At 31.7% G+C, this 20,982-nt stretch overlaps 3 protein-coding genes across 3 annotated transcripts in view; 2 read left to right on the top strand and 1 right to left on the bottom strand.

The window, feature by feature from the left end:
• HELRODRAFT_183286 (hypothetical protein) overlaps nt 1-1,756 on the top strand; it is a gene marked incomplete at both ends in the record, with an annotated part of 9,627 nt that extends 7,871 nt beyond the window's left edge. The window contains 2 exons of the mRNA XM_009012316.1: nt 1,005-1,206; nt 1,691-1,756. Of these exons, the coding sequence (XP_009010564.1) occupies nt 1,005-1,206; nt 1,691-1,756 (268 nt within the window). The remainder of the gene's footprint in view (nt 1-1,004; nt 1,207-1,690) is intronic.
• A 918-nt stretch (nt 1,757-2,674) lies between these two features.
• HELRODRAFT_116835 (hypothetical protein) lies at nt 2,675-5,280 on the bottom strand (the record flags this gene model as incomplete). The annotated part of the gene is made up of 4 exons (XM_009012315.1): nt 2,675-3,360; nt 3,575-3,885; nt 4,239-4,372; nt 4,983-5,280. 4 exons carry the CDS (start codon nt 5,278-5,280, stop codon nt 3,183-3,185), a joined length of 921 nt encoding a protein of 306 aa, XP_009010563.1. The 3' UTR covers nt 2,675-3,182.
• A 6,129-nt stretch (nt 5,281-11,409) lies between these two features.
• Nucleotides 11,410-12,874, top strand: HELRODRAFT_124255 (hypothetical protein; the record flags this gene model as incomplete). Its single annotated transcript, XM_009012314.1, has 5 exons — nt 11,410-11,497; nt 11,657-11,854; nt 12,102-12,194; nt 12,353-12,468; nt 12,758-12,874. Coding segments are annotated over 5 exons (612 nt in total), but the record flags the coding sequence as incomplete, so codon positions are not given.
• Nucleotides 12,875-20,982: the final 8,108 nt, after the last annotated feature.

The raw sequence follows: 20,982 nt of genomic DNA, 5'->3' as shown, positions 1-20,982 counted from the left end.
ATGTATGTATGTATGTATGTATGTATGTATGTATGTATGTATGTATGTATGTATGTATGTATGTATGTATGTATGTATGTATGTATGTATGTATGTATGTATGTATGTATGTATGTATGTACTTATTTGTGTTTGTATGTATGAACCTTTTAAAAAGTCACAAGCTAGTCTCTGATATATCATCAAAAAATACATTCTAATAATAAAAATAGTAAAGCAATAATAATATTAATTATTATTATTTCTATTATAATAATAATTATTATTAAAAATAATAATAATAATATTTATTTGCAAATTTTGTCTCTCATTTTTTACTCTCAGTATGATTTAATAGTCTGGAGCCATTTCAGCTGCCTGATTGCTTCCCTGATCTCCCGTAACAACAACACCACCACCAACAACAACAACAACAACAACAACAACAGCAACAACAACAACGACAACAACAACAACGACAACAACAACAACAGCAACAGCAACAACAACAACAACAGCAACAGCAACAACAACAACAACAGCAACAACAACAACAACAATACCAACAACAACAACAACGACAACAACAATAATAATAATAAAGAAGATGAAAAAGAAAAAGAAGAATAGTTTTTTTATATATTATAGTAAGCAAAGTTACAAACTACTGTTGGATTGAAACTATAGCATAAAATATATTTAATTCATACAATAGTGATGATGATGAAGAGAATGATGGTGGTATAATGTTGAAGAAGATGATGATGACGATGATTAAATTTGAATTCTAGACGCGCATACTTTTGTTTCGTGTATCAAATTAAACAATTAATCATTAATTCATTCATTTTTTTTCAATCTATCCATTTATTATTAACAAATTCATTCATTCTTTTGTTTGTTCGTTCATTTATTCATTACTTCATTCATTCATTCGTTCTTTCTTTTTTTCTTTTTTTTTCTTTATTTCTTTCTTTCATTCATTCACTATCTACCAAGATAGCAATCGATCTACCAATCCTTAGGCCTACTGATAAGTTTCTGAAGCTGGTTAAAAACTATACACAAATATGCAACAACATCAACAACAACAACAGCAACAACAACAACAAAAACAACTTAAACGACAACTTCAACAACAACAGCAACAACCTCAACTTCATCATCAACAACAACATCAACAACAACATTAACAACAACAGCAACAACATCAACAAGAATGATTTAGTGAGAAAATCACACTTATGAAAACCGGAAGAAATCAAACGAAACGCCGAAGTATAATGCAGATAAAAACAAAACAACAACAATAACAAGAACAACAATAACAATAATAATAATAACAATAATAATAATAAATAATAATAATAACAACAAGAGAAACGTTTTATTGTTTTATAAACAATCACAGAAACACTCTCCTCTGCCATAGAAATTCTATATTACGATGAGGAAGAAGACGAAGTTGATATGGATGATGATGATGATGATTGTTATAATTATTATTTTTTTTATTATTATTATTATTTATTATTATTATTATTATTATTATTATTATTATTATTATTATTATTTGTGTTTTTATTACATTTCCCATGAGTGAACCCCTTGCTTTTTTTTGTGAAAAATCTTTTTAATTATTTAAACATTATGCTCGCTGTCATTGTTATTATTATTATTGTTATTATTTTTATGGCTTTTTTATTTCCAGGTAGATGTGGGCCTTGTAACTCCTGCTGGAGAGATGGTGAGGAGAGAAGGAGAGGAAAGAGATTGAAAAAGAGAGAGAGAGAGAAAAAAAAGAGATAGAGAAAGAGAGAGAGAATAAAGTTGAAAAGTAAGAAATTTGAAAAATGATAAGGAGAAAATCTGAAAGAGAAAAAAGCCAAAAATGAAAGTAGGAGAGAGATAAAGAAAAAAAGAGTAAAAAAGTGAAAGTACAAGAGAGAGAAAGAAAGAAAGAGAGAAAAAGAGAGAGAGAAAAAGAAAGAAAAAGAGAGAAAGAGAGAGAAATTTGCGAGGCATATTTAAATTTTCCAAGGCCGCTCGTTTCAGAATCGCACCTTTTTTACGTTTGTTCCTCCTTTCACTCCTACTATCTCTCTTTCTCTTTCTCTCTCTCTCTCGTTTCAAGGTCATGATTAGCAGTAGTAATAGTAGTAGTAGCATGGTAGTCGTGAGAGTATTAGTAGTAGTTGTAGTTTTTTTTGTCCGAACTTTTTTCATAGGTCTGTCTGGCTGGCGAAATGAAATGAGAAAGGAGTTGACGTACAGCCAAACAATATCTATAATATCAAGAGCAATAAAAACTACCCTACTACTACTAATACTGTTATTATTATTAGTATTATTAATTATTATAATAATAATTAGCAATAATAATGAATCGTAAGCAACCACACAACAAAATCATCAACCTATTGGTAGCAATTTCTAATTCAGCTCATCACTATATTATATTTCATTTTAAGTTTTAAATGATGCTTATATTATTGCTATTATTAGCATTAGTAGTAGTAGTAGTAGCAGCAGTAGTAGTAGCAGCAGTAGTAGCAGCAGCAGTAGTAGCAGCAGAAGTAGTAGTAGTAGCAGCAGCAGCAGTAGTAGTAGCAGTGGTAGTATTTTTCGCGGAATATTTTTTACAACTCTCAATTAATTATCAGAGGTTTAAGCAACAAAAGCAAATACGGTCGATTTCACACACACACACACCACACACACACACACACACACACACACACACACACACACACACACACACATACATACATACATACATACATGCTCACACACGTACATACACACACGCATAAATACATACAATATTGTAAATATAAAGCATAAACTTATTTGCATACAAGTTAATTAAAAAATTAATTCAACAAAAGTTAATTTCTATGCTTTTAAAACAAAACCAATGAAATCATTTTAAAAATTATTCTAATAGAAATAAATTTATTATATATTAAAAATAATATTTTTATATTGTATTTCTAAAAATTGAAATACTTAACATGTTACTAAATGATATTAGAATCATAAGTAATCAATGCGTTGCATTTTGTAAAACCAAATTATTGTAGCGCTGATTTTGTATGCAACATCATCTTCATCATCATCTCTTCTTCATCATCCTCATCATCACACATCATCTTCATCATCCTCATCATCACACATCATCTTCATCGTCATCATCATCGTCATCATTCCTTGTAAGCATCGGCCGGGTAATCAAAGGAATATTTCGGAGTGGCCTCGCTAAGTTGGAAATCCTTCGACAGATCCGGACATTCCGGCTTCGATCCCCAGTGGAAGATGATCTCCTGGTCACTGGGACAACTTTCGCGGAATGATGTCGTGTTGTAGGCCGTTGCCAGGTATCTTGGAGGTGGTGAAGATGAAGTTGATGATGAGCATGATGAAGGCAAGGATTTTCATGAAAACGACAACGATGGCGATAATATTAATATATGGAATATTTCAATGATTCAGTCACAGCAACCAACCAGCCAGCAACCAACCAGCCAGCAACCAACCAGCCAGCAACCAACCAGCCAGCAACCAACCAGCCAGCAACCAACCACCACTCACAAACCTCCATAGCCCTTTAAATTCCAGCGGGATATCAAAATTCTTGAAGGCCTTCGCAGCTACTCTTAAATGCTGCAGCTTCGGCAACATCATGCAGTCGAGGTGGTCGGGAACGTCGCGACACAAAAATTTGTGCGGCGAATTCATCAAGTAGTCGTTTAAGCGATGCAGCTCGGCTAGAAGCGCCGCCGGCGACTGAGACACGTCTTTTATGTAGAAGCTGAACTTGGAAAAAACGTCGCGACACGCTTTTGCGGCGGCTACATTGTCGTAGTTCATCGGTGGGTAGCGAAAGGTCTTGTCAATGTACTGGACCTGGAAAGTTGGTAGCAGTGGCATCAGTTTCATTTTTCAGATAACATTTGTAATTTACACGCAACGATAACGAGATGATAACATTGAAAATATTTGAATGAGCAACACAATACAAAGCAGTAAAATAACAGTAAAAAGATTAGCAGTTAAAGTCGTAAAAGTGATGTTAGTTTCAACTGTGAAGTGACAGTGAACGTTTCAATTGGAGTGGTAATGCAGTATCAGTAACAATCCCCTCATGGTGACTGATAATTTTGAAAAAGTAAGAAGTAGTAGTAATAGTTGTTATGAAGCAGTCGTAATAGTAGCTGTTTAAATAGTGGTAGAAGTGGTAGAAGTAGTAGTTTAGTAACCATTTCATCTTGATCGCTGATGATTTGGTCTTGGTGGTTGAGGACGGGAAGCCTGGTGGCTAGCTTCTTGAAATCTGGTGGCGGCTTCGACATGTTCACTGTCGTCACGATCAGCGAGAGGTCTTTGTTGTAATCTGAGAATGATTGAGTGAAAAAGTGAAAGGAGTGAATGGATGGATGGAGGAATGAGGAGATGATTGTGTGGACGGACGATTAAACAAACAAACGAAAGAATGAAGTGAATTGCAATCGCTAATTATACTAATAATGATGAATGGATGAATGAATGAATGAATGAATGAATGAATGAACAAACGAATGAATGAATGAATGAATGAACAAACGAATGAATGAATAAATGAGCGAATGAATGAATTATTGAATAATCAGTAAAAGAATGAATTAATAAAAAACACAAATAAGTGAGCGATACAGTAGGCAAATAAAAATTGAACGAATTAATCAATGAATCACAGTAGTCACTTGTCGGCTGAATCACTGAATAATCTAGCAACATGTGCTGAAGAACGATGGACGGAAAAAATTTAAAAAAGAAAAAGAAATGAAAGAATAAAGGAACGAACAAATAAAAAATGAACGAATGAATGAGAGAAAGTGTGAATGAACGAATAAAGGAAGAGAGGAAAGAAAGAAAAATGGTCAAATAAAAGATGGAAAAACGACAAAACCAAATAACCATTGTTATTATTACAACAACAAAAAAAACAACAACTTCTAAAAAACCTGCTTTGGTCAACAAAATCATGAAGAATCTCTGGCAAATTGGACAACCCCCGTAACTTTCGCCATCCTTTCCCGCCTTTACAAACAGTTCAACTTGTTTGTTGTTGTTGGCGTTCGTCAGGTGGTTGTTGATCGCGATGTTGTTGCTGGCAGATTGGGTGAACTGTTGTTGTTGTTGCTGCTGCTGTTGTAGTTGTGGTTGATGTTGTGGCTGATGTTGTTGTGGTTGTGGTTGATGTTGTTGTGGCGATTTTTGTGTAATGTTGTTATGGTTTGCAGTTGATGTTGATGGGTGCATGTTGTTGTAGATAGCTGCGACTGTTGTTGGCGTGACTTTTGTAGTAGTAGCAGTAGTAGTAGTAGTACTAGAAGAGTAGCAGTAGTAGTAGTAGTGGTTGGGTTAGTTAGTTAGTTAAGAGCAGTTATTGTAGTTGCTGTTGTTGCAGTTGCTGTTGTTGCTGTTGTTGTAGTTGTTGTTGTTGTAGTTGCTGTTTCAATAACTCGATTCAGACAGACCTGATGGTATAAAAAATAAAAATGAAATAACTGTCTGTTGTGTTTAAGTATGTATGTATGTATGCATGTTATCGTTTTTATCTACATGTATGTGTATGTATGTATGTATGTTTGTGTGTGTACGTATGTCCGTATGCGTGTGTTTGTACGTCGGTATGTATGCATGTATGATAACAGCATTTAGTGACATGTGTGTAAATTATTCTGGAAAAAAACTACCCAAAATATTTGATTGAACAAACATGCTTTGACATCATCATCGTCTTCATCGTCAACTTCATCATCGTCGTCGTCACAGTTTAATCCATTCGTCATGATGATAGCTATGGGAATTAATTTAGCGACGGAATGTGCTGGTATGTGTTTGTTTGTATGTATGTATATGTGTATGTATGTATGTGTGTAAGTATGTTTTGGTGTGTATGTGGTTTGTGTGTGTGTGTTTGCTTATGTATGTGTTTATTTGTTTGTTTGTGTGGGTGTTTTTATAAATACCTTGAATATTTCGCAACACTTGACATATGAGGAACGCTACTTAATTAAAATTCGTGCAATTAAAAACATTTCTGATTAACAAATACTTTAGAAGCATCTCCAATTACATCCGAAAATGCAATATAAAAATATTCAAATACGAAGTAACATAAACATATATACGTTCATACACACACACACGCGCGCGCGCGCGCGCGCGCACTCCTCAAATGTGATACAAACAAACATATATACATGCATACATGCATACATACATACATACATAAATACATACATACATACATACATACATAAATACATACATACATACATACATACATACATACATACATACATACATACATACATACATACATACATACATACATACATACATACATACATACATACATACATACATACATACATACATACATACATACATACATACATACATACATACATACATACATACATACATACATCCATACAAACATACACGACACACACAACAAACACACTGGAATATGTATACAATATTTATCAAGAAGTAGCACTTCACGTACTCTCATATCATGATTTCAACAATTCAAACGTAATATGAGGTATGAATGACTTGATGAACGAACGAATGAACGAACGGATGTATGAATCTTTAAGTGAATTAATGAATGAATGGATGAATGAATGGATGAACGAACGAACGAATGAATAAACAATAAAAAAGAATGTGTTAACTGTTAACTACGATTTCGAAAAAAACTCATTGTAAACTAACTTGAAACTTTGAAAATTATGGATTATAATCATAATAATATTATTATAAAATTATTAACTATAATTAATATAATAATTAAAATAATTGCATCAAAAAGCATGTAGATAAATGTGGAACAGCAAATTTTGTTTATATTTGACGAATGACGTGAGCATGGCAACATAGATAAAATAAACAGAAATATTGTTTACATAGATATGGCAATGTAAACAAAGAAATTTCGTCTAACTTCGAAACATGAACTATAATAGTAACCCAATTATTGTATCATCATCATCATCATCAACAATTTTACTGAAAACCGTCATCATAATCATAATCCTTCATTTGAGTTCAATTGTAAATAGGACTATCACGACACCCCGAGATGAATGATTAAAAATGGTGACAATGATGACGATGAGAAAATTAATAATTATGATAATAATTATCATAATAATCATAATAATGATATTGATAATAATAATAATAAAAATAATATCAATAATAATAGTTATAATAATAATAAAATTATTATTATTCATCGAACTTACCATCATCTTGAGAACATTTAACATCAGCAACATATGTTACTTAAAACTCGATGACGATGATGACGACGATGATGACGATGACTATGAAGTATGTATTTGTTTAATTTAAAACCGCACTAATGAAACTAGCTTGTCGTACCTGCTCAGGTAAAATTAACTTTCATCAATTTCATCCCATCTACCTTTAATTAAAACAAATTAACTCACTACTACTACAGCCGCTACTACTACTACTACTACTACTACTACTACTACTACTACTACTACTACTACTACTAATACCACTACTACTACTACTACAGTTGCAGCTAATGGTACTACTACTAATACTACTTCAGTTTCTATGCTACTATTACTACTACTTCTAGCAGTATAAGTAGTAATTTTTGATGTTTATAACATTTTCAACGAGAAGTGTTTGAAAAAAATAATTATGACTTAAATCAAATGAATTTTTATGGAGGAAATCAATAAAAACGAAACTTAGTTTTTAAAACACACACAAACACACAAACAAACAAACACACAAACATACACACAAACAAACAAACACACAAACAAACACACATTATTATGTATTAATTAATAATTACAAACATTACAAACAAACATAGAACCAAATGAAAAAATCTAAACGAATTAAAGAAAATCTCAACTAACATTATTTAACGTGGAAGAAGAAAATTAAAGGCTTTTATCAGTACTTACGCGTTAAATATATCTTATAATAATATTAATAATTTATATTAATAAATATTTTTATTGTTAATTTATAAAATTAATTATTTGTCTAGTGAACTGTTATTCCAAACGCGACGCATACAAATCTCTGGGTTATTTATATTCAGCAGTGGATGTTATTTTTTATAATCAAGATAATAAACACACGCCTCTAGAATAGATCCCAAAATACATACATACATACATACATACATACATACATACATACATACATACATACATACATACATACATACATACATACATACATACATACATACATACATACATACATACATACATACATACATACATACATACATACATACATACATACATACATACATACATACATACATACATACATACATACATACATACATACATACATACATACATACATACATACATACATACATACATACATACATACATACATACATACATACATACATACATACATACATACATACATACATACATACATACATACATACATACATACACACGAATAAGAATATTTTAATATAAATGTGTCAGTATTGTATATTCATGTATACAATTTCATACCTTAAATACGATATGTATATATAATACGTGTTTCTGTTTATACACATACACACCTACTTAAACACACATACAGAGGCGCAAACATACATTATTGATATCATGCTATCGATACAGAACACACAACAAACAGCCAGTGTAAGCTCACCTTGAACAAAAATGAGCTCAAACATGCACGTACCAACACAAATGCTGGGAATTCCCATCAACCATATGCATCATTTTGTATGTCTGTACTTTTGTTTGTTGTATGTAGGTATTATGTATGTATGTATGCTTGCATGTGTGTTTCTGTATATTTCTGTGTGTTCGTTTGTGTGTTGGTTTTTTTGTCTGGTAGTCTGTATGTTTGGTTGTCTGTCTGTCTGCCATCATAATCATCTTGATTTGAATGCTACTAAAGCCGTAGGTTGGCTTAATCGGATTTTTTTTCATATATACAATACTATGAGATCAATCAACCAATCGATCAACCAACCAATCAATCAACCAACCATCCAACCAACCATTCATTCAATCAACTAATCAACCAACCAATCGACCAATCAATGAACCAAATTGAATGAATCAAATAAACGAAAAAAAAAAAAATTTTTTTGCCAAAGCTTGTTCAAACTCGAACCAACACTTTACCGTACATATCTACAAACAATTTCGAGATTTTACTAAAGAAAGAAAAACACAATAGTTGCTTTTATTTGAATTCATTCAAAAATGAAAAGTGACGGTTAATTAAAATTTTAAAAACTTCAATTTTTTTTGATATTCGTATTTTAAACAAACAAATATAACAAAATATTGACCGATAAAAAATAATTATTATCCATTAATATTATTATTATACACACTCCTTAGTAGTTCCCGGAGGATGATTTCCGTAACATGAACATTTAATAAGAACAGTTCACAGCATATCATAATGACTAAATCAACATACCAAACAGAAATTATTTATACATGCATATATACAAAGTTAATCAAGAAATATTCAAAAATTATATAACTAAATTAAAAAAAAACTAGAAACCAGTCAACATTTAATAAATAAATAAATAGACATTATTAAAGAGATTGTTCAAAAAGGTAAAATTTTAGGCGACGACGAGAATAAAGTGTAGTTTGTTTTGTTGGTGTGGTGCTGTGAAGCGAAAACAAACAAAAACATCACACTAAACTAGTAAGAAGTCGCAAGAATAGTAGTCAGTCACCTACCAACAATTAAATTACCCTGAGAGCCCTAACTTACTTATAATCATTAACTCAAATCACTTGCCTACAAATTTGTATTTCTACGTTTTAGGAATTTTACATGTTTCAGATATTTTATTTAACATATTTTAGCGTTTTTATTTTACATGAAACTTTTTAACTAATGTTAAGCCCTAGCCTACCTACGATTGTTCAACTCATCTCAATCCCTAACTTACCTATGAATTAAATTAAGTCCGGTAAAGAAAGCAAAGCAACAGTAATCAGTGCTACACACATACGCACGCAGTTCAAATTTTTCGGGAAGAATTCCAAATAGTTTGAGGTCACAACTCGCTCAACATCCAATTCCAAGCCAAGCCGAGCCGAGCCAAGCTGAGCCAATATGCGAAGATTTATAAGCGCTTTTATATTAAAATTTTGCTCGCTTTATATACGAATATCCCAATATAACAAATTCTCCATCCTATTTTCAAAATTTTTTTTGATGCTTTTTAATCAGTCAGTTCACAATCATCATCATCGAATTGAAAATTTTTTAAAAATTGTTATCAAAAGTAACTAGTATATAGTAAAAAGTTTAAAATTTTCTTAGAGAATTCAAAATAATTTGAGACTACACCATAACACAATTGTACAATTTGAATTTAAAAATAATTAAAAGTTGAAAAAATTGAGATTCTTTGGATATCTCTGCTTCAACCCATAAGAAAGTGTTATATGTTGGTAAATAATGTTTTGAATGTCACATTTAAACTCAATTATCGCTTCTGCATTTTCATAATAAAATTGTCCTGATTGTAAAATTTTTATAATTTAAAAAATATTTCAAGTAGATAAAAAAATATTATAATAATTTTTTATCTTAATCATTACATATTTTTAATAATTTTAATGATGTTTGTTGAAATGCCAGTGATGTTCTTGAAGAAATTGAACAAGTGCTTGTCTTCTTCTCATTGTCGCTCTGTAAGTATTCATTCATTTATCTCCATTCATTCATTCATCCATTCATTTATTTATTCATTTATTAATCAATATCGAAGATTTATTGCTTTATTATTCTTTATCTATTTTAATTTATTATTTCAGTATTATTATTGGTTTCATCACCTATTTTTTTCTTTTCTATTCATTTTGTGATTTGATTTGTCCATTCATTTCTCTATTTTTATATCATTCATTCAGTCGGTCATTCATTATTCTTTCATTTTCTTCCTTAGAGCAAAATGCTAATTTATGATAATTATTGTTAATAATTTCATTAATTAATTTTCTCAGTTTCTTCCTAGAAGAAGTTATGCATACCTAGCCATTATTGCCTCTAAAATGCCAACAACAACATCAGTAACAACAACAACATCAGCAACAACAACAATAGGTAAAAATGCCCTATGTAGCATCCAGCAAACACGAAGAAATAAACATGACAACATCATCCTTAACAGCAACAAAACATCATTTTACATTCCATTTGTAGTTTTTAATGATAGTAAATCGTACTCGATGTCATCAAAGAAACCAGATGACAATAAAAATAAATCATTTTTTGTTAGTTTTTTTTCGGTTTTAAATTAATTAAATTAAAATTGTTTTAAAATTACCAAAAAGTAATTTCTTTGATTAGATAATGTCATGGAAGACGACCATAATAACGTTGGGTATAGGGTTTTTGCTAACTGCTTTCATGTTGTATTTGAAGAGGGAGAAAGAAATATGTTAGTGAGAGTTTAACTATTTGAATTATTATTAATACTATGAGTTTTATTGTTTTCATTGCTATTAAACATTTTTAAATATCTTTTCATTTCAAAATTAACAAAATTCATGAATGAATAAATTAGTTTGGAACTGAAGACTGAAAATAAAAATTTCAGATATGGAACAAGAGAGAACAAAAGCACTAGGCCGGGCTTCATTAGGCGGGCCCTGGGAGTTGGTAGATCATGAAGGGGTCTTAAGGGGTAGCCAGGAATTTTTGGGGAAGTGGGTCCTCATTTATTTCGGGTTCACTCACTGCCCCGATGTTTGCCCCGATGAAATTGAGAAAATATGTAAAGTTGTTGATTTGATTGGTTGGTTTGATTGGTTGGTTTGCTGGTTTGATTGGTTGGTTTGTCAGTCTGGTGGTGTTTTTGCTGGCTGGCTAAGTGGTCAGCTGATGCATGTTTTTATTCTTTGGGACATTAATTCACAAATATAAAATATGCATCATAACTTATCTCTATTAATTTTTTTATATTTTATTATCACAAATTATACCCTAACTTTTATTATAGCTTCATAATTAATTCATAATTTTTTTTCAACCTCCCTTCCTAGAGGCCGACAAGGACGTACCCAACATCACTCCTCTCTTCATAACTGTTGACCCCATCAGAGATGATGTCAAGGCCGTTTCTGATTATATTAAAGGTCGGTTGGCTGGTTGGTTGGTTGGTTGGTCGCTTGATCAATTTATCAATTTAATTGATCAATTTAATCAATTGATCTGTTTTATAAAATTAGTTTTCTGCTCAAGTATAAATATTTAATCAGTCAACCAATCAATCAACCAACCAATTACTGAACAGAATTCTCTCCAAAGCTGATTGGCTTCACAGGAACGATCGAACAAATATCGAAGGCCGCCAAGGCTTACAGGGTTTACTATAGTGAAGGCCCGAAAGATGGGGATGACGATTATATAGTGAGTTGGCTGGCTGGTAGACCGGCTATCAAATATGGCAAAAATGAAGTATTCCCGTAACACGCATTCATATACACTGTTGTCTGATTCTTCCTGACTTTGAAAGAGTGCATGGAGTGATTGGTTGGTCGGTTGAATGGTTTGCTGGTTGGTTGAATGGTTGTTTGATTGGATGGTTTGCTGGTTGGTTGAGTGATTGGTTGATTCAGTCATTGGTTCGTATAATACATTCGTTCGTATTTTCACTCATTCCTAAATAATATTTATAATCGTGATTGAACCTCGCCAGGTGGATCACACCATCATCTCCTACTTGGTCGGGCCGGACGGGGCTTTCGTTGACTTCTACGGCCAGAACAAAACCCTTGACGACATGTGTGATAGCATCAAACTGCATATGATGAAGACGAGGAAGTGATGATGCTGCTGCTGATGAGGATGATGATGAGGATGTCTTTCTATTTTAGCGTTCAGATTTATTCAGTTGAAGGAAAAATTTGAATTCGAAAAATTGCGAGTACATTATGCACTTCATTCATTTATCTAATTGTTCATTCATTCTCTCGTTCATTCATCTACGCTTTCATTCGTTCATTCATTCATTCGTTCATTCATTCTTTCATTCACTCACTCCAGACTGCCGCTTTCCTTTTTTAATTGAATGAACATCTTTTGTTGCTCATTCTCATTATGTTGAAAGCGTGCTGTGCTGGTGCTGATAATGATGAGGACGGTGATGATGATTATGTGGTAATGATGATGATGTTAATTCATCTTTTAGTTTTGTCGGTTTTCTTTTCAAAATTTAAATTTCAAGAAATTTTTTCATGATTATAGTTTCGTGTTTACGTATTTGTATGTATATGTGTGTGCTTGTATATATAGGTACATGTGTGTGCGCGCGTGTGTGTGTGGATGTATGTATTAATATTGTATATGTGTGTTTGTATGCGTTCACGTTATGTTTCTATACATACGTATGCTATTATGTAGGTTATTTTGTTCTTGCTACATATTTAATGGTTCTTCATATGTCAAATGGTTTCGCCCGTTATGTCATTAGGACGGAGTTCGAATGCAAGCAGGTCCGAGCCAGTGGACGATAATTATTTGCAGCATTTTCTACTTGCCGAACGACGAATAAATTATTACTCTATTCTTGTCAGATTCTATGCTATAAATAAAAAATTTCCAACCAAATGTATCGGATTGCTTCGTCGTTGTGTTTATAGAAAATAATTGAAAAGAAATATTTATCTTTGTTGATGACGACGATGTGATGATGATGGCGGATTTGCAGCAGAGGTGGGTTTAACATCATTTCGAAATCCGATCAAACATTGATTTGAGGCGAGCTCTTCAAGATGACGTTGTTGTTTTTGATGGTGGGGACGACGACGATGTTGTTGTCGTTGAAGACGATGATGATGTACATTTTCTTGTTAGTTCTGACAATATTACTGATGTGTGCGTATGTGTGAGTGTGTGTATCTGTGTGTGTGTATGTATATTTGTATGTATGTATATATGCATACATGTATGTTTGCTTGTTGAAGCTTATTTTAAAGATGATTTCCGTGGTGTGCCATTTTACTTGCAAGAAGAACTATCCAAGCATTCTTATTGTTATTAGTAGAATCAACTTTTTTTATTCCTGTTTTTAATAAATTTACTGTCATAACTAGCAGCAACAGGAACATCATCATCGTCATCATCATCGTCATCATCATCATCATCGTCATCATCATCGTTGGTGTTTCTACAAAGACACAAGTCATCAACGCTCGAAGGAACGACCATTATATTAAGACCGCACTTTTAAAATCAAAATCCTCATCATTCTGTCTCGTCGTCATCTTCCTCATCACTGACGTCATCTTTATCACAATCGCCAGCAGACAGAAACACATACGAATACATACATACACACACACATACAAACAAACACACACACATACATACATGCAAACATACATGCAAACATACATGCTGGCATCTTAAAACCCAAATTACAATTCATTCATCATGGGCACTACCTCACTAATTCCAACATCAATATAAATAACATCCATATAATTACTTGCATTGCTTATAATTCTGCAACATTACTACTACTACTACTGCTGCTGCGGCTTCTACTGCTACTGCTGCTGCTACTTCTACTACTGCTGCGGCTTCCACTGCTACTGCGGCTGCTACTACTAATACTTTTGCTACGTCCATTATACATTCACCAATAAATGCATACATTCAAACAAACATGCATTTATACATAGGCACATGCATACACAAACACGTACATACAAACATACATACATGCATACATACATGCATACATACAAACATACATACATGCATACATACAAACATACATACATAATACATGCATGCGACGTATAAAAGTATTTATGTTCTTGAAACATTGACACTTTTGTTTGCCTTGAGAAGCCGGGAAAGCATTGATTAAATAAATAGTAGCAATAAAAAATACTAATAAATAAGAATAATAATTATTATTATTGCTATAATTATTGCTGTAATTATTATATTACATCAGTTACTTTTGTTTATTTGAGAGTAACGATAATTATCTTATGGCCGAAATGCCTGCCAGGCCTGTAACAGTTTACGAAAATTATTATATAAAATATCAATAATAATAAAAACAATAATAATATAAACAATAATAATGAAATAATTATAATAATTATTATTATAATAAATTTTCAACGTTGATTTGTGCAAGGTTTATGATTTGATGGTTGAAAATCTAAAGTAAGGTAATTTTCTTATTAGTAGTGGTTTAAGTAATTTGACAACCGCTGCAACAGTCGCTACAACAACAACTACTGCTGCTGCTGCTGCTACAATATCTACTACCACTACAACTACCACACAAATATTATTTGTGAAAGGAGAGAGATTTGATCGCTACAACATTAATTTCAGAGTTATGGTTGTGGAGGAAATGGAATGAATGAATGAATGAACGAATGATTGAAAGAAAAAAAAAAGAATCGAAACGAAACAACGTCAACAACAAAGGCATCAAAAACAGCCGCAACAACATCATCTATCCATTCATCCAACCATCCATCCAACCATCCATCCATCCATTCATCTATGCACTCATCCATCCAACATCCATCCATCCATCCATCCACCTCCCATCAAGTTTGCCTCAACAGGTTTAGTAAAATTTTATGTCACTTTCATGTTCCCGCTTTCAAGATATTTAACAATATAAATAATAATAACAATAATAATAAGAAGAATAATATTTTAATAATAATAAGATCGTAAAAATATAAAAATTTATTCACAGTGTCTTTATTTAAAGAAAATTACTCGATCGATATAACGGTGTTAAAAATTTACAGTCTTAAAAAACGGTCTTAAAAATGTACAGCTGCTGTTCAATGATAATTATAATTATTAATATTATTATAACACTTATTATCATTTTAAATTTCATTTTTATTTTTCTCCCTCTCTCTCTCTCTCTCTCTCTCCTCTCTCTCTCTCTCTCTCCTCTCTCTCTCTCTCTTTAGTTTGTTCAATCTCTACTTTTATTTTTCCCTCATCATCTTACTTTTGCTAGCTATCTTTCTTTCACTGTCACTCCCTCATTCTTTATTTCTGTGTGTGTGTGTGTGCGTGCGTGTGCGTGTGTGGATAGCAATTAGAAAAGTGTGAAGATGACGACGACGACGATGAAGATGAAGATGATGATAATGACACGGAAACAAAAATGTGTGTGCATAATAAACAACCTGCCATCATGCAAATCTATTGGCTCGCTACCAGGATACTACAACCTACTACCACTATAACTACTAAAATACTATTACTACTGCTGCTGCTGTTGTCGCTACTACAACTACCGCACTGCTACTACTAATACTATTAACATTATTACCATCCCTAATACGAATTGCAGTAGTAGCAGTAGCGTAAAATTATTATTATTACTACTGCTACTACTATTACAGATAATGATTGCAAAGCCAGCAAATGTACAAGCTTATAAATACACACACATCCAACTTACATACATACACACACCCACAAACAAACAAACATATAAATGCATACATAAATACATACAAACATATATATATATATATATATATATGTATATATATATATATATATATATATATATATATATATATATACATGCATACAAACAAACAAACAAATATAGATACATACAAACTTCCTAAAAATAACCGACAACGAGAAAATTTTATTACCATTTTATATTTATTCGGGAGATTGACTTGAAGATTTTAGTGGAGCCGAATTCAACGAACCATATAAACAATTAAACGTTTAATTAAATAAATAAATAAATAAACATATATATATACATACATCCATACATACATACACATATAATCAACAAATCGATACAAACATACAAACATTAATTAAGCATGCATTTAAACTAAAGCACTGCAAAGCAAAAAAGCTATAGAAAAAATCTAATTTACACATAAATATCTCTATAAAATTAAACATGGAAATGTATGTTTGTTTGTATTTTTTTGGGTGTATCTATGTATGTATGTTATGTGTGTATGTATGCATGTGTATGTATGTATGTTTGTTTGTATGTTTGTTTGTTTGTTTTTTGTAAGCCACGCTTGGTTTATAAATTCAATTACAAATTTAACACATCGGATGAAATAAAATGCTGAATGAATCATTCACTCACTCAATCAGTCAGTCATTCGATCACGTGATACTGCTGCTGATGATTGTGGCGATGATGATGATAGCAAATAATGATGATGGTGATGATGATGGTGATGATGATGGTGATGATGATGGTGATGATGATGGTGACGAGTTTGATGACAATAATTTTAAAAGCTCTTACAATCATTCACTCAACCGCTGTCACTCATATTGTTCCACACATACATGCACATACGAACCTAAACATACATATACTAACACATACAAATACATACGAGCTGAAACATACAAAACCACATACAGACTTTGACCTGCTTATATAAACAAAAGCTTTAAATAAGCCTTCATTAAAAGTGACTCAAAACGTTCACTGTCTTTCAGATGCAAACAGCACACACGCACACACATATACACACACATACGCACACACACACATACATACGTACATACCTGTATTCAAATTTTTTGGCAACGCAACATTTCGAAAAGAAAATTTTTTAAAGTAAATTTTTTTTTCTTTTTCCGAGAAGAAATGAAAGTTATGGAGTTGAAAAATTAAAATATATAAAACTAAAAAATGTTGTTCCAATTTGATTTTTTGATATAACTAAAAAATGAGTCAGCATTAAAGAGAGAGAGAGAGAGAGAGAGAGTTAATAAATAAAAGCAAGTTAACAAAATTTAGAAAGAAAAAAATGAAGTGACTGAAAACGATCTGGAAACGATTTTGAATAAAAAATAATGATAGGAGAGAGAGAAAGAAAGAGAAAGAAAGAGAAAGAAAAAAGAATAAAGAAACAAATGAAAAAAGGTGAAGCGCGCGAAAGAAAAGAAAAAGGAGGAGTAGAAAGAAAGAGAAATACTGAGAGGAGGGAAAGAGAAGACATGAAGATATTGGAGTGTGTGAGAGAGAGAGAGAAAAAAAAGAGGGAGAGAGACAGAAAGTTAGACAAAGAGAAAAAAAGAAAAAATGAATAAATGCATGAAAAGTAAAAGATGTCAGGAGGTAGAAGACGTTGTGGATGAATGACGTCACCCCCATCATCATCATCATCATCATCACCCCATCATCATCATCATCACCCCCATCATCATCATCATCACCCCCATCATCATCATCATCATCATCACCCCATCATCATCATCATCACCCCCATCATCATCATCATCACCCCCATCATCATCATCATCATCACCGCAATCATCATCATCGTCGTCGTCATCTCCATCATCCAGGCGACATCACAAGGCGTCTTAGTGAAATTTAATGAGCTTACGAGGCATATTTATATTTAGATCATGGAGTGAGTGAATGAATAAATAAAAAACTGAATGAGTGAATGAATGAATGAATAAAAGAATGAATGTATGTATGTATGCATGTATGTATGTATGTATGCATGTATGTATGAGTGAGTGATTTATTATCCGAAACGCAAACGTAGAGCCAGATTATTAATCTTCATGAAGGAAAAAAATTGCAAAAATTCGAATGGCAGTGTATTCGTTTGTACATCATCATTATTGTGGTTGTGGTCTCTGTAGTTAGCAGCTGTACCACTACTACTACTGCTGCTGCTGCTGCTTCTACTGCTGCTACTACCACTACTATTATTACCAGTAGTACTAGTAGTAGTAGTAGTAGTAGTAGTAGTAGTAGTAGTAGTAGTAGTAGTAGTAGTAGTAGTAGTAGTTGTTGTTGTTGTTGTTTTTGTTGTTGTTGTTTTAATAGTAGTAGTAGTAGTAGTAGTAGTAGTAGTAGTAGTAGTAGTAGTAGTAGTACTATTCCAATTAATTTTTTGACCAGTTTTTAGACTTACAATAATCGATTTGACCAAATTACTCAACAATTAAAATATGTTTGTAGTCATAAGAAGATAAAAAAAACAACAATAAAATTAACATGAACAACAACAATAACAACCATACCAACAACAACAACAACAGCCAAGATTAATGTTGCAGAAATCGAATGTAACAAGTGAAATCTCGAGTCATTCAGATTGTAGGACTCGTGTTAAGGCAACGCATTTTTATTGATGTTGTTGTTGATGTTGTTGTTGTTTTTGTTTTGTTGAAGTTGATGATGATGTTGTTGTTGTTATTATTGTTTTTGTTCACGTGACAACAGCAATTACACATGACTTGATTTAGTTTAATTTCCATTGATAACTCCATTGACAGAATCAATCGTTCATTCGTTCATTTGTTGGTTCACTTATTCTTTCATTCAATAATGCATTCATCCATCATTCATTCATTCATTCATTCATTCATTCATTCATTTATTCATTCATTCATTCATTCGTTCGTTCATTCTCCATTTAATTATAAATTTATTTATTTACCTATTCATTTAATTGCCCGTTCTTTCGTTCCTTCACACATTCATTAATTCATTCCTTCATCATCTCATTTATTCATTTTTTTACTCATTCATTTCGTTCGATCAATCCATCTTGCTTATCAGCATGTGATTTAATATCATGGCCTCCCAAATGTTGGCGGGAATTTCATTTGATCTTCATGCATCAGTGACTGTATGTATGTATGTATGTATGTATGTATGTATGTATGTATGTATGTATGTATGTATGTATGTATGTATGTATGTATGTATGTATGTATGTATGTATGTATGTATGTATGTATGTATGTATGTATGTATGTATGTATGTATGTATGTATGTATGTATGTATGTATGTATGTATGTATGTATGTATGTATGTATGTATGTATGTATGTATGTATGTATGTATGTATGTATGTATGTATGTATGTATGTATGTATGTATGTACAAAATTCATAGGCATACACAAAAATACAAACATTTTGTATCAAGATACAACAAAACATACAAACCAACATACAAACAAACAAACCAACAAACAAACTGCCAATGACTAAAATAACTTTTCTTCAATATCGATTTTTCCTCTAATGCATTAAGATTTCCTTTAAAATTAAACGACTTTTTTTGAAATAACTTTTAACGAAATTGCGCTTCTTTTAAAAGCGAGGTATTATACAATACAAATACAATTAAGAAATACAAACTCATTTGTATATATACAAAAATATACAAACCTGCCTGAGGAATATGTATCGTTGTTATGTACAACAGAAACATACATACATTAGAAACACTTGACATATAAATAAAGCTACGTTTGAAAATGTACATATTGACACAAACATATAAAAACATACAAAAACACATACAAAAACATAACATACAAAACAAGCAAACAAAACATACAACACCGACCACAATGAAGTTTTACTATTCTGCATGGTTCGTGGGTTCACATAATTAAACAAATAAACATTTTAATCAGTTTATACTTCTTTTTAGTTTTATTTTTTTCTTGAAAAGTTCTGTATTTTTAGATGTTTTTGGTATTCTTTGCAATAGAAAACACTAAGAAAAATTTAAAAACCTCAATTGTGAATCAATTTACGCTAGAGGTATTTAAATACGAAACGAATCAACTTAAAATGTATAAATCTTCCATAAAAAACCAATCATAAAAATATTCTCTACTACTACACACAAAACTTACAAATATCATCATCTATTCACGAAAATACATTCTAATGAAAAAAATTACGTGAAAATCGTTAAAAATTTTGCAAAAAAAACATTCAAAACAATACAAAATAGATACAAAAACATACAAAATTTCACAAAATAGATACCCAATAAATACACAAGCCACACACAGCAAACAATGCCATACCAAGCGCAATAGCAATACAAAATTAAATTCAAACATATATACATAAAATACACAGAGTACAAGCAATA

The sequence above is a fragment of the Helobdella robusta genome (genome assembly GCF_000326865.2).
Source record: "Helobdella robusta unplaced genomic scaffold HELROscaffold_103, whole genome shotgun sequence".
Lineage (NCBI taxonomy): Eukaryota > Metazoa > Annelida > Clitellata > Rhynchobdellida > Glossiphoniidae > Helobdella > Helobdella robusta.
Note: the sequence above shows the minus strand (reverse complement) of the source record. Positions and strands in the feature narration are given on the sequence as shown.